At 37.2% G+C, this 14,343-nt stretch overlaps 1 protein-coding gene across 1 annotated transcript; it reads right to left on the bottom strand.

The window, feature by feature from the left end:
- Positions 1-384: 384 nt before the first annotated feature.
- Positions 385-3,753, bottom strand: LOC122293546. The gene is made up of 5 exons (XM_043102104.1): positions 2,312-3,753; positions 1,780-2,063; positions 1,545-1,698; positions 1,297-1,384; positions 385-1,188 (listed from the first exon to the last, which is right to left on the bottom strand). Exons 1-5 carry the CDS (start codon positions 3,751-3,753, stop codon positions 385-387), a joined length of 2,772 nt encoding a protein of 923 aa, XP_042958038.1.
- Positions 3,754-14,343: the final 10,590 nt, after the last annotated feature.

Genomic DNA, 14,343 nt, shown 5'->3' with positions numbered 1-14,343 from the left:
AAATTATATACCTTGATAATTAATAGCGCTCCTCATGCCGCCAGCTTGAAGATGGGATTGCACGATAAATTGGTCTAGTAGGAGAAAGCAATTCCGACCAAAACTTGTTTGTGCAGTGGTTTTCCCTTAATGCGACGTAGTATTGTTTTCCCCTCACCTGAATAAGCATAATCATAGAAATACACATCATAAGTCAAACAATTTTAGAGCAAATAAGAATATAAAAACATCGAAGTGATATTCTACATATTAGTTCAGTCATAGAAATCAAAAAGTATACTTAATGTGGATAAAAAAAAACGACTAATCACAAAAGGTATTTCATACTTAATGTCACAATCTGTGGTACCAACCTTAATGCAAAGAAGTTCCTGGCATATTTTATTAATCTGACCCAACATCATCATCTGTGGATAGGTCCTCCTCATATGAATATTCCCCCTCACTACGCGCATCTTCAGAGCCAGAATTCATCATGTCATCATTAATAAAGTCTGATGAATCTATGCATTGACCATCCACATGCATGACTTCCCGTGCATCAATATGGCTAGGTGGTATATCAAGCCGATCCAGTGGAGTTGACACTGGATCAGAGTTATCACACTGCACTGGTTCATAATAATATGATGACTCATTTTCTTGATCGGCCTCATGGGTACTTGATTCGCCATCATTAATATCTGCGTTACTCCTCGACATGGACAGAATGTTGTATACATTCCTATTTGTATAGTTCTGCACAACACCCCAATTCCCTTTCGCCCTTAAATCTCTTATGTAGAAACATTGATCAGCCTGACTTGCCAACACGAACGGTTCATCCTTATACCAAGTCCTGCTCAAGTTGACACTAATCATATGGTCATCCACCCGTACCCCTCGTTTTTTATCACCAACGTCAAACCAATCACATTCAAATAGGTACACCTGACGCCACTCCATGTAGCGTAACTCTATGATATTTTTAAGACAACCGTAAAAGTCTGCATTATTTGTGTCCTCGTCCCCAGTTACCAAAACTCCAGAATTTTGTGTACGCCGGCGAAGTTCACGACCCTTCGTATGAAACCGCTTTCCATTTATTATGCATGCATCATATGATGCAACCCAACGGTCAGGCCCGCAAGCCAACGCATACAGATCAGCTGACACATCAAGTGGGTTCTTGGTATGATGTTCCTGGATCTATAGCAATATTATTGAAGATTTACAAGTTTTTATTATTTTCATAATTCCAAAACATGTCAAATAAATTTATGATGTCAACATAGATAAGTATGGAGGAGAACTTACACAGTGCTTGAACCAAGTTGCAAACTCGGTTTGATGCATGCTCACGATGCTGTTTGGGTGTTGCACCCTACATTTCTCGTAGTGTTCCCTGAATTTGGAGCACATAATCGCAACACAGTTGCACAAGCGTTATGGGCATGTATATATAAAAACTTGTTAAGTTTGAGATGGAAGTAGATTTTGATCTAAAAGAGATTGATGCTTACTGTATATAGGGTCTAATCTCCGGACAATTGTTGAGCACATACCAAATGGCTGCCTTAAAGAGTTTATCTTCTAATTGCACATTGGAAGCTATACCCAAAGGACGAACTTTCTGGTTAAAAATTTGAAATCCATCTATAGTTTCCTCTTCATCAGCATCAATGTTGCGGTCCGCTCGATTGAACTTCGTCTCAACATCTTGGAGGTATATGGAGCAAAATGTCATGCATTCAGTGTGAATGTAGGCCTCGGCTATTGAACCTTCTGGTCGGGCCTTACTCTTAACATACTGCTTGAATTTGCCTAGATATCTCTCAAATGGGTACATCCACCTATATTGTACTGGACCTCCAAGTATAGCCTCATGGGGCAAATGGACAGCTAGATGGACCATGACATCGAAAAAGGAGGGAGGGAATATCATCTCCAGTTTGCATAAAATGGTGACTATATCAGTTTGGAGCTGGGATAGGCGATTCACATCCAGTGTGCGAGCGCACAACTCTTTGAAGAAAGTGTTAAGTTCAGTCAAAGTCAAGGCAATGTCACTTCTTAAAAACCCCCTGCAGCAATTGGGAGTAGTCTTTGAAGAAAAACATGACAGTCGTGGCTTTTCAACCCAGTGATTTTGCTATCACGTGTAGAAACACAGTTCGAGATATTGGAAGAGAACCCGTCTGGAAATTTGATATCGCGTAGCCACTCACATAACTTCTTCCTTTCATCTCCATGTAATGTGTACAGTGCATGCGGCATTGTTACATGATCACCTTCACGCCTCAAATGTAATTCTTTTCTATAGGCCAATAACTCCAGGTCACGCCTTGAATTGATATTATCCTTGGTTTTTCCTGAACTGTTCATTAAAGTGAATAAGACGTTCTCGGCAATATTCTTCTCAATATGCATAACATCTAAATTATGCCGAAGTCGAAGTGTTGACCAGTAAGGTAACGTGTAGAATATGCTGCACTTTGTCCAATTCAACTCTTCGGCAGTACGTTTTCTCTTCCTAAGAGATTTGCCAAACGTCACATCCCCAATCATCTGCAATTGATTTAGAATATCGTATCCTCCCAAATCCCTTGGTGGCATGCGATGATCTTCTTTACCGTTGAACAACCCTTTCCTCCTTCTCCACATGTGATCTGGCTGTAAGAAATGTCGGTGTCCCATATAACAATGTTTTCGGACATATTTCAACCAATTGGAGTCCGTGTCAGCATTATAAGACGGACAAGCTAATTTTCCCTTTGTTGACCAGCCAGAGAGATTCCCGTAGGCAGGAAAGTCATTGATTGTCCACAACAATGCAGCATGCAGCGTAAATGTCTCCTTACTTGAGGCATCATATGTAGGTACCCCATATTCCCAGAGTTCAAGCAACTCATCCAGCAACGGTTGCAAGTAAACATCGATCTCATTCCCTGGTGACCTTGGCCCTGGAATAATCAGAGATGTTATAAAGAATTGGTCTTTCATGCATGACCATGGCGGCAAGTTATACGGGACAAGGATCACAGGCCAAATGCTATGAGGTTTAGCCAAGTTGTTGAAGGGAGTGAAGCCGTCACTTGCTAGTCCGAGCCTAACATTACGAGGATCCACAGCGAACCAACTATCATGTTCATCAAATTTCTTCCAAGACTCAGAGTCAGCCGAATGTCTCATACTACTATCTTCTATTGCCCGATGCTCTTTATGCCATCTCATATCACCTACTATCTTCGCAGACATAAAAAGACGCTGCAATCTCGGTTTCAACGGAAAATGGCGCAACACTTTTTGAGGTATGACGCGTGATCCGTGTGTATTTGGCATCCACCTCGAAGCCTTACATACAGGGCATTCATTAAGCGTGGCATATTCCTTCCAGAATAAGATGCAGTCGTTGGGGCACGCATGGATTTTATGGTAATTGAAACCCAACCCGCGCTCCAAAGACTTTGACTCCTCATATGATTGTGGTAAGAGCGCATCAGGAAGAGAAGACCGCAACAAATCAAGGAGCATGTCAAATGATCTAATTGACCATCCACCGATTGATTTGATGTGTAATAACTTCACAATGAAAGACAACTTTGTAAATGTTGTACACCCGTCGAAAAGAGGACGTCGGGCATCCTCCAGTAGCTTGTCAAAAGACGTTGCTGGTGAATCTTCAGGAATTGGTGGCCTATTTGATGATCCAGTGTTATCTTGTGGCACATCAACAAAGGTGCCTGCACGCATGTCATCCAACATCTGCTGCATGTCATCAATGTAATCATCTTCGGGTATATCCTCATTCGAGATATCGTCGTCACTGACGTATTGTGTTGCATCCTCCTCCCCATGAAATATCCATTGTGTGTAATTTGGATTGATCCCTTTCATGAACAAATGGGTTTCCACCTCAAATATAGGAAGCCACAGATTGTTAAGGCATGTACGGCAAGGACACCGAATGTGATCCCGTCCACTTGCATGAATTTGTGCTTGTGTCAGGAAATTTTTAACCCCTTCGGCGTATGCAAGTGATAATAGTCTATCGGGCTCATTCATCCAACTTTTGTCCATCTAAAAAAAGTGGGTGAGGAATAGAGTTAGACAAACAGAGCCCATGATATTCAGGTACTTGATGAAGTCACGTTTGACAAACATGGTTACGATGAAGGCAAAATATATGACCTTTGGGAACATCATGCAATTGCATGAGGGGTATGGTACATGAAATTTGTACATGAAGAAATGTAGAATTCATCCTTCATATGTCTAGCGAGTGTATCTGTTGAAAGCCTTGCTCATATGAGAAAGGTGTGTAGGTAGCAAAATCATAGAGTCCACAGTATGAGTTAGTGGAATGAGTGAGGAAATTTGAGTTGTACATTAGACATCAAGTAATAAGAGAAGCCTCTGATCACATGGTATCACAATCTTGATTGAGTGATTAAATTTAGTTACCAATTGGATCCCTAAACAAACATAGTGTGGACCTCATGAATGGAGTATAAATGTTTAACTTGAAGTCTAAGCATTTTCGGGGGATAACTGGTATATCAATCCATGATTTCTAGTATTCATTGGTTCGTTGTTGCATGACTCATGAGGATGGGCCTTCTTCCAGCTTCCTAGAGAACATCACCCACAAACACAATAGCTTTCAGCTATAAAAGATGGATGTAGCTGTCTAGCTGCTGCTCTTAGCTTGCATAGACAAGGACAAAAAGCTTAAGCTTTAAGTACTTAGGGAGGCCGGCCTATATATCTATATCTATACACTACTGCATTATAGAAGGGGACCTCTCCTCCTCTTCTCCTGCTCTAAATTCTTTTTACTTGCTGGTTTTTACTTCTGCAATATTTTTAATCCTTTGTTTTTCGACTTTGGACTCTGATCACATCAAAGAAAGCAAGCAAGCAAAGCAAAGGGGCAGTCATTGTCTGTGTAGACACGATTTTAAGTACGTACAGCAGGGCCAGCTGCCTGCCTCAGGCCCTCCAGTACCCCCATCGATAAAAGGAACATTTATCTCTCCCCAAATCCCTATATCTATTCACATCAGTTCACTCAAGGTCTTAACTAATTACTGCTACTAATGCTGCAACTTTCCTTCTGTTTTTAATGGAAATTAATTAATGAATGATCAAGTTGACAACCCTTTAATTAATTTCATCTAAAATTAATTTAAAATGGATTATTATTAGAACCAAAATGATTATAAAAATAAATTTATAATCATATTAATATATGTTAAATGTCACAAATTATTTTAAAGACCACAAATTTATAGCAATTTGTAAATTTATTTATTTAGAATTATAACATTTTTATAATTATATGCAAAAATTATAGTTGACGTTTTAACAAAAAAAAAACCCCAATCTGGTCAACCCTTTAATTTCTTCTTGAGTTAGCTGGTCAATAACTCAACCACAAACACAAATGTCAAACTGCTCATGTGGCCCTTGGCCTGCCTCTCTTATCAGCACTAAAGGAAGGCTAGAGCCTAATGGTAGAGGCAAAACCCAAAGATTTGAAGTATTGGCAGAGAGAGATCTAGAGGCCTGTACAAAAAGGGACATGACTCTTGCTTAAGGGTGACCTTCCTTATGGGTATTTCTCTTATATATATATTATAACAGAAAAGTACTATTAATGCATAATTACCCAAGAAAATGAGAAACAAATTAGAAGGACGAATTTAAGGAGGAATTTTCCTGCTTATTATGAGTAATTAACGCCTACATGATATATATGGTTGGAGAAGTCATGAGGCTGTAAGCCATATGCTCTCTCTCTCTCTCTCTCTCTCTCTCTCTCTCTCTCTCTCTCTCTCTCTCTCTCTCTCTCTCTCTCTCTCTCTCTCTCTCTCATGTTTGCTAGTAGTAGACATGCATGATCAGTACGTACTACACGACAGCTCGGTGCACGCAGTACAAAACTGGTCTCTCAGTAGTCATGCCCACAAAACCTAGAAAATCCTAATCATGATTCCAACACTGCACCATCATCTTTTATAGTTTCCTCCTGCATGCATGCTTCTTGGTATATACTACCCAGCCATCGGATCGCTAGTACGTGAGTAAAATAGAGATGCATGCATGAGAGAGAGAGGAAAAATAGATGATTGAAATGTATAGGAATATATAGATGGCCGGGTACGGTTCGGACTACATGATCGGGACACAATTTACTTGAATTCTGAAATCTGATGGCAATAATTAATATAAGAATTAAGAGTACGTATGCATGCATTTTTTAGGTCTAAATTAATATAAATGTAGAAAACCGAAGAAGAGAGGAAACTATGTATATATATTAGTTTAGACTTGAGCATTTCCCTAATATTAAACTTGAAGGGTTTTGTCTTCCCCGGCCCTTTTCTTTCTCCATCTCATCTAATCGAATCCATACATACGGCTCGATAGATAAATTCATACATGGAAGAGTTGTAATGCTCATGTTATTGATAATATTACCTGACTAGTTACAACAATAATTTGGGAAAGGTCCAATCAGATCGCTAGGAAAATTGCTACAAGCCTGTATATAGATATAAATCAAGCTAAATTTTCAAGGATTTGTTTGGCTGCTATTGATTAAATGACCCATATATCTAGTTGCATCGTTTGGAAAGATGATCTCAAACCTAATGCATGTCGACTAATCTTACATGGAGCTAATTTAGGGACCATATACACTACATAGTCTACCTTTTCCTTCTATCTAATTGAACTTTCTGAGATAGAAAGTTAAGAACATGATTTCCCAGAAAAGAATGAATATCAGTCCTAGAAAGCTTCTGCATTAATATCTCAACAAACTCCAAAAGTTTTAATAATTAAGATGCAAAGCAACAGATCACACAAGTATTCCCTATATTGAGAAGGAGAAGCTAGGAGAAGGAGCAGAAGAAGGAGAAGCACAAGAAGCACATGAAGGAGGAGAAGAAAAAGAAGCAGAAGCAGCAGCAGCAGGAGGAGGAGAATGCTTCATTGGCATGCAACATGAAAGAAACATGTTTCAGGCATTCAATATCAAGCCAATTGCGAAATAAATAAAAAATAGCATCGATCATTTAAAAAGAAAATGTTTGTATATGCTCTACTAACATTAAATGAAGCACGGGAAAATTATCAGTTATCCCTTGATGATTCATCTCTGATCCCTCAATCTACAAGATTTAAGAAAAAGAAAGCTTCTCTCCCTTAAGGGATAAGGCGAATTATTATTAATACTGGTCTTCTATAGATCACATATCATTTCCTCCCTTTGCGTGCATGTGTAACTACTATAGCAGATAATTGGTACATTGCCCACTAAAACTAATACAACAGTGCATGCAACATAATCCATGATTAACTATGGAAAAGGGAAAAGCTAGACAGGACGTCTTAGGTTTTGGCATTGCATGATATTATACCAAAGTTTTTAAAAATCAATTTGAGAAGTTTAGGACATAAAATCTAGCCTTTCAAGGTCCATACAAAAAGAACAGAAAGATCAAATCCAAAGTTTCAAGAACATTATTTCCCCTCTGTCAAAGTTTCGAAGTCGCTAAGTTAATTAATTACATGAATAAATATTTCCTGAGTTTTTTTTACCCCTTTTCTCGGGAATTATCATTTGGGCAAAAGTTGTCTGGAGCTTGATTCTTGTTTTTCTTTTCTTTTCTGGGTCTTGGGAGAAGAAGCTGCTTCCATTCTTTTTCAAAATACAAAAGTGGGAGCTTGATTCTTGTTTTTCTTTTCTTTTCTGGGTCTTGGGAGAAGAAGCTGCTTCCATTTTTTTTCAAAATACAGAAGTGCGAGACAAGTGTTCGAATGTCGTAGGCAAGCATGTTTTAATTATGCTTAATAATTCTAATTCACAATCTCTGCAACCCATGCAGTAAACGTATGTTTTACCACTGACAAAAAGAACGTTCAATTCTTTGTCTAGTTTCTACTGCTGTAACGTTTGGTCAGCCAACTGCAAGTTGGCTGGAGAGAGAGAGAGATGCTTGGTCTTGCATTGTTCCTAGAAGTTCAGAACTAGCTAGCTAGGGTTTTATGCTGTTAGGGAGACAAGCTTTTGGGGTTCTTCAGGGTGCTTTTCCTATGTTGGGTAAGCAGAAAATGGACTGAAGACAGTGGCACAAAAAAGATGGATAAAACAGCACGGGTTCATTCATGTGACAAAAGCAAAGACTTTTTGCAGCATGGGGCACACGGAGTTTTGGCAAGACAAAAACAAAGGATATATATAATATTATACTATTCAGCTAAATAAATATGGATATATATATGTATCTAAAATTATATCTAAAATTCATATGTACATGATATATCTACCATGCATGTATATATCTCGATCTACATATATACACAGGTAATTAATTAAGAGGACCCACATATATATATAGCTTCCCAATACTTGTGTAAATTTCATGTTAGAAATTCACAAACTGAAACTCGTTTTGATCAAATTCTTATATTCAAACATCAACACAGAAAAGAATACGGCATGTATATGATGAAGTACTGCTGCCCAAGAGATGCATGGAATTAAACACAAAAATAAAGCCCCAGATATGTCTATTATATATAGCAGTTTTTTCCGCAATACAAGTCTCCACCCCTTATGTATAAAGCTAGCTAGCTGAAATAAGTGAAGAAATTAAGAGAGGAAAAGTTAAAAAAAAAAACAAAAGAAGATCTAGGAAAGAACCAAATGGTTTATCGATCACTGACCTCCGAATTAAAAAGCCTGCAGATTCCTTAAATATTTGCTCCAAACTCATGCATGATGGCTTCCTTCGTGAAGATATCAAGCCTTCATAATTTCTTGTTTTGATCTTCTCAGTGCAAAGATGATGAAAGGACCAATTTGCTAAATATATTAGGAACATTTTGATCAAACAAACCGAAAAAAAAAAAAAGGATAGCTTTACATGTACGTTCTCCTGATCTCATCACCTCCTCCATCTCCAACAGTTATTTAAAGCTGAGAAAAATTGAGCTCATTCATGAGCCAGTCGCAGAACCAACATCGATCTAGTATCACTCGAAGTCTAACATACATTTCTATCTCAAATATTGAAATCTCCACTAATTAAAATGGAGGCCTTGGAGCACTCCCACCCCATCCAAACAGATCGCCCGAAAATGGAAAATTCCCCATATTCCCAGCTCCCATACTAAAAAGAGAAACACCACCACCACCACCACCACCACCACCACTTCCATACTAAATGATTCAAAGACTCTTCTACATCATATTAGTGATCATGAACATAGAGCAATCAAAAGGGTAATTTGTCATCCCTTTTCCAAAACTCATATGGCATCCAAAAATGTCTAGCTGGAAAAAACTCTGTTGAACATTTTCCAACTAACTAACTAATAGGTTTTTTATATTTTTTGATAGATAATATGGATTTTATTCATAGTAAATAGGCATAGCCCAAGTACACGGGTAGTATACAAGAGAATAAACCTAAGTACAATCTAAAGCAGAAACAGAACTAAAGAAAAACATTACAAATGTTGATATCCCTTAAAAGATAACTCGCCCAAAAGTTTAAAGTGTTGAGGGAAGAGATAACCCTGATTTGTATGGAATATGCACACTAAAATCATGTAGAGGAGTTCTTTTATACTATCTCTTTTATACTTCAAAAATTAAAATCACATACCTATTTAAGTGAAAAAAAGAATACTTAACACAATACAAATTAAAAACTGTCTGAAGGCTAGGGAAAATGATCACCACAAACCAACAACATCAAACCAGCCCCACAGGGTACTATAACATAAACAAACTAATAAAACACAAATCATCCATGCAACAAATAAAGTATAAACCATACAAAGGAACAGATGAGAACTCAGAAATGTCAGGGACCGAAAAGTAAGAAACTGGAGAAGCACAGATTTCAAATAAAAACCCTAAGCAACTCGCTGCATAGGCCAAAAACTAAGAAACAGTTCAATAATTAATTTTCCATAGTGATAAAATCAGATAAACTAAATACCAGAGAACAGCCCAGCAGCATTTAATTTAAAATCACTAAAGCCAGTTATATCTATCTTGGCAGGTCGGCTACCATTTGCATCATTATTGAACTGCAATTGGGGGTTTCAGAATGGAATATTGTTTCCATTTTACATTCAAGTTCAAATTTTAAAACTATAGTTCAATTAGGAAGCAAAAAATCAGTTGTCTAATACCGAACGAAAAGGATGGGGCTAAAAAATTATAACTTGAAGTGAATGTGGGTGTGTGGTGAGAAGCAGAGAAGGAGAAGGTGCTTAACAGTGGTCGGCAACTCAGAACTCCAACAACTTCACAAGCCGTGCAGCACCAAACCCACATTCAATCTTCGGTGGAGATAGAGAAGGGGAAACAACCGAATGCCCTAGGATTACAAAATCAGAGGGTTTTCACGAGTGAGAGAGAGAGAGAGAGAGAGAGAGAGAGTGTGTGTGTGTGAGACAGAGAGAGAGAGAGAGAGAGAGAGAGAGAGAGAGAGAGAGACGAAGAATGGAACCTAAAGCTTTCAGCCGTATGGACTCTGGTTCAACCTCCGTGGGAAAAAAATGGCGTGGGGGTGGTGTGGCTAAATCGCTGGAGATTTCCTTCGGCCTAAATAGGTAAGCATATGGTGTCGGTGGTCTTTTGGAGAAGGACAGAACGTATAGAGGCTGTAGAGAACGAAGGAGCAGGCCGTAGGGAATCGGAGGGTGGGTTTTGGTGGTTGCAGGGGGGCGCAGGACGAGGATGAAAAATAAGACTTCGCGCCCAAAGATAGAGGTAAAGTGACGTAGTTTAGGCGATGGGAAAAGTATATTGTAATATAGCAGCGATTTTATAATCGTTGCAATAGTTATTATAAGCCCCGGCTAGTAAATGGTTTTATTAGATCATGAATTTTACGGAAATTTTTAACTCGCCGGCAAAACATACTTTTGCCAACGAAATATTTTGCGGCGATTATTAAATCGCCGGAATATCCCCGATTTCTTGTAGTGGTAAAACTCTATGGGACAGCCAAATTCAGGAAAATCAATCTTATTATTTGAAAAATAATTACAAGCAATAATCAATTACAAAACCTTTGCAATTCGACTCTCTTACTTGCCTAAACAAACGGCCCGTTTGTCTTCTACCGCAGTAGCAGCCAGAACCTCTGGCAATTTTCAAATGTTGACTTCCCTTATAGAACTCCAGAGACTAAAATTCAATCGATATTTCTTTACACTCAAAGCATGATCACACGCAAGAAGATATGAAAAATTTCATGAAAATTCTCAAGTAAATTTTCTCTCATAAATGCTCAGAATATCCTCTCTGAAATTCGTGGCTCAAAGTCCTTGAAAAGATACAAAACCGAATCCCTTTAAATAGAAAATCTAGAAAGAGTTCTAGTCACAGTAGGACTCTGCTGACGATTAGCAATAGACGCGAAAACGTTTTCCGATGGACTGCTAACATTTCGCGATAACATCTTCTGTTATTGACTAAACTCTATTCAGTTTTCTTCTTGATAAATACCAATCTTTCAGAACTCGATTTTAACCTCAAAGACTTATCTAAACAACACCTAAGACTTCTACATAGACTCAACATTGTTTAAATACAAATCAATATTTATTTTACATTCATCCAAATTTAATCAAATAATGATAAGATAAATCTTATCATTCATCCAAATTTAATCAAATAATGATAAAATAAATCTTATCATTTAGTCATCTAATCCTAATCAATTTTTACCTTTACAGGATGTAACAAGATTAAGGTGCGGTTTGAATAGTGAGAATATGAGATAAGATCATTTTAGATAAAAGTTGAAAGTTAAATAAAATATTATTATAATATTATTTTTTAATATTAATATTATTGTTTTGAGATTTGAAAATTTTGAGTTGTTTATTATATTTTTATGAGAATTTTAAAAAATTATAATAATATATAAAATAAAATAAAATTAAACACTTCTACTATCCAAACAAGGTGATAATAAGCCAAATCCATGTTGGCAAAGATGAAAGTTTCATTAACGAAAGAAAATGTACAAATCTAGTACTGTGTTAAGTACAACATGATGTCTACTTTGCCAAGTTATGGACAGTGGCATTTGCTAATCAATTAGGAATTTTCTAGGTAGTCCAAAATCGGAAACTGAAGAGTGCTCGGATCGGAGCTCCCATCTCCCCTTTTATTTTTCTATTTTATGTTAGTTTTGTTTTGTCAATATTTGTCTTTTGATCTTCATACTTGTAAGAGATTAAATCTAGCACTACTTTTGTCCACAACCATCAATCAAGCACCCCGCCACCGGTGTTGCAGCTGTCGAATCTGCCGACCATGTTGACCATCCATTGTGCATGCATGGATGTCTCATGCCATCACTTCTAGTAATTTCTAGAGCTTCAAACATATCAACTACACTACTTTGTGTGAGATTGAATGCTTTTACTTTTGTTCAAGTGATCATCTCACTAGCCACTTCAATGGAAACAGTTTCAATATTTATCTTATTGTTATAGAATTCTCTATCTGTTATGGAAAGAAGTGTGAGAGAAAACTCAAATGGGATAGCCACTACGAGTCTGCTTCAGAGAGAGAGAGAGAGATTGATAGGAAGTTGTTATTTAATAAAATGAACCTTGAATGATACCCATATATATAAGAGTACAAAAGAGTTTATATATAGTTTAAGTCTTAATTGACGGCTAAGGGCGCTCAATTATAACGACTAAAGACGGTCAATTATGACGGCTAAATATGGTCATACAAATCAGTTTATATTACTCTCCCTTTGGATGACCATATATAAAGAATATGCCTCGTTAAAACCTTGCCAAGGAAAAACCCTGTGGGAAAAAAAAAAACTAATGGCGAAGGAAAAAGAGTACAATATTAATGTGTATTGCCGAGCGCTTTAAGATTTTCTCATTAAAACCTTACAAAGGAAAATATTGTAAATACTATTAAGTTGTAAATTTACATTTCAGTCCTTACTGTAAATAGACAGTTAGTTACTTTACCTTTCTGTTTTAGTCTTTTAGCTGAGAATCAGTTTTCTGCATCTTGTATAAATAGGAGGTGACTTGATGTACTGTATACATTGAATAAAAATCAGAAGTATTCTTCATCTCTTCTTCGATCTTTACCTTCTTGGTTGAAGTTGTTTTATGGTATCAAAGAGGAAACCTTAGGGTTCCTCTTTCCACTGCAACAATGGAAACACCTTCTGTTTCATTAGCTACAGAAGATTCTAGTCCATATAATCTCCAAAATGGAGATTTGCCTGGTTCGATTTTGGTGTCTAATCTTCTTATCAGAGATAACTATAATAGCTGGTGTAGATCAATGATAATGGCATTGAAGGCCAAGAACAAAATCGGTTTTGTTAATGGTGCAATTACTTAGCCTATTGAAACAGATTCATTATATGATAAATGGGATTGTTGCAACAGCATGGTGTTGTCATGGATTCTCAACTCTGTACCCAGAGATATTGGGGAAACCATTGTCTATGCAAGAACGGCTAAAGAAATGTGGGATGAGTTGAAGAATCAGTTTTCTCAAGGCAATGGACCACGAATTTTCCAGTTGCAAAAGGAACTCTCTTCTTTATCTCAAGATCAGACCTCGGTGAGTGTTTATTATCAAAAGTTCAAATGCTTGTGGGATGAGCTTATGAACTATAGCCAGATGCCTAATTGTACATATGGAGCATATAAACTTTGTACCTGTAATGTTGCACGTCTGTTTTTAGAATATCAACAGCGTCAACATGTAATCATATTTCTTATGGGATTGAATGAGGAGTTTGCACATGTTAGGGGTCAGATTCTATTATTAGAACCTTTACCATCAATTACTAAAGTTTTCTCTTTAGTCATTCAAGAAGAGAAACAAAGAGAAGTTGGTTCCATGGGGAGAGTAGGGTTTGAACCTAATGTTTCATTCATGAATAAAAGAATTGAAGGCTCAAAGATCAATCCTAAAAAATAACAGTACAGAAGAGAGAAGGTTTTGTGCACTCACTGTGGAATGACCAATCACACAGTAGATAAATGCTACAAACTTCATGGATATCCTCCATCTTTTAAACAAAGAGGAAAAGTTTCATCAGCAAACCAAGTCATGGCTCAACCCTTGAGTACACCTTTTAATCAAAATTGTATGTCTTTCTCTCAAAAAGAGTATCAACAACTACTTGCATTAATTCGACCATAGTCAACTGAACCACCAAAAATCAACCATCAGGCAGCCAATGTCATATCCAAACCAAATAATTTGCCTCCTGTTTCAGGTAAAACAATTTTCCATTCAAGTTTTTCTTCTATTAAAAATGATAATTCAAA

Source organism: Carya illinoinensis, chromosome 14 (assembly GCF_018687715.1).
Source record: "Carya illinoinensis cultivar Pawnee chromosome 14, C.illinoinensisPawnee_v1, whole genome shotgun sequence".
Classification (NCBI taxonomy): domain Eukaryota; kingdom Viridiplantae; phylum Streptophyta; class Magnoliopsida; order Fagales; family Juglandaceae; genus Carya; species Carya illinoinensis.
This window is presented reverse-complemented; position numbering and strand designations above follow the sequence as displayed.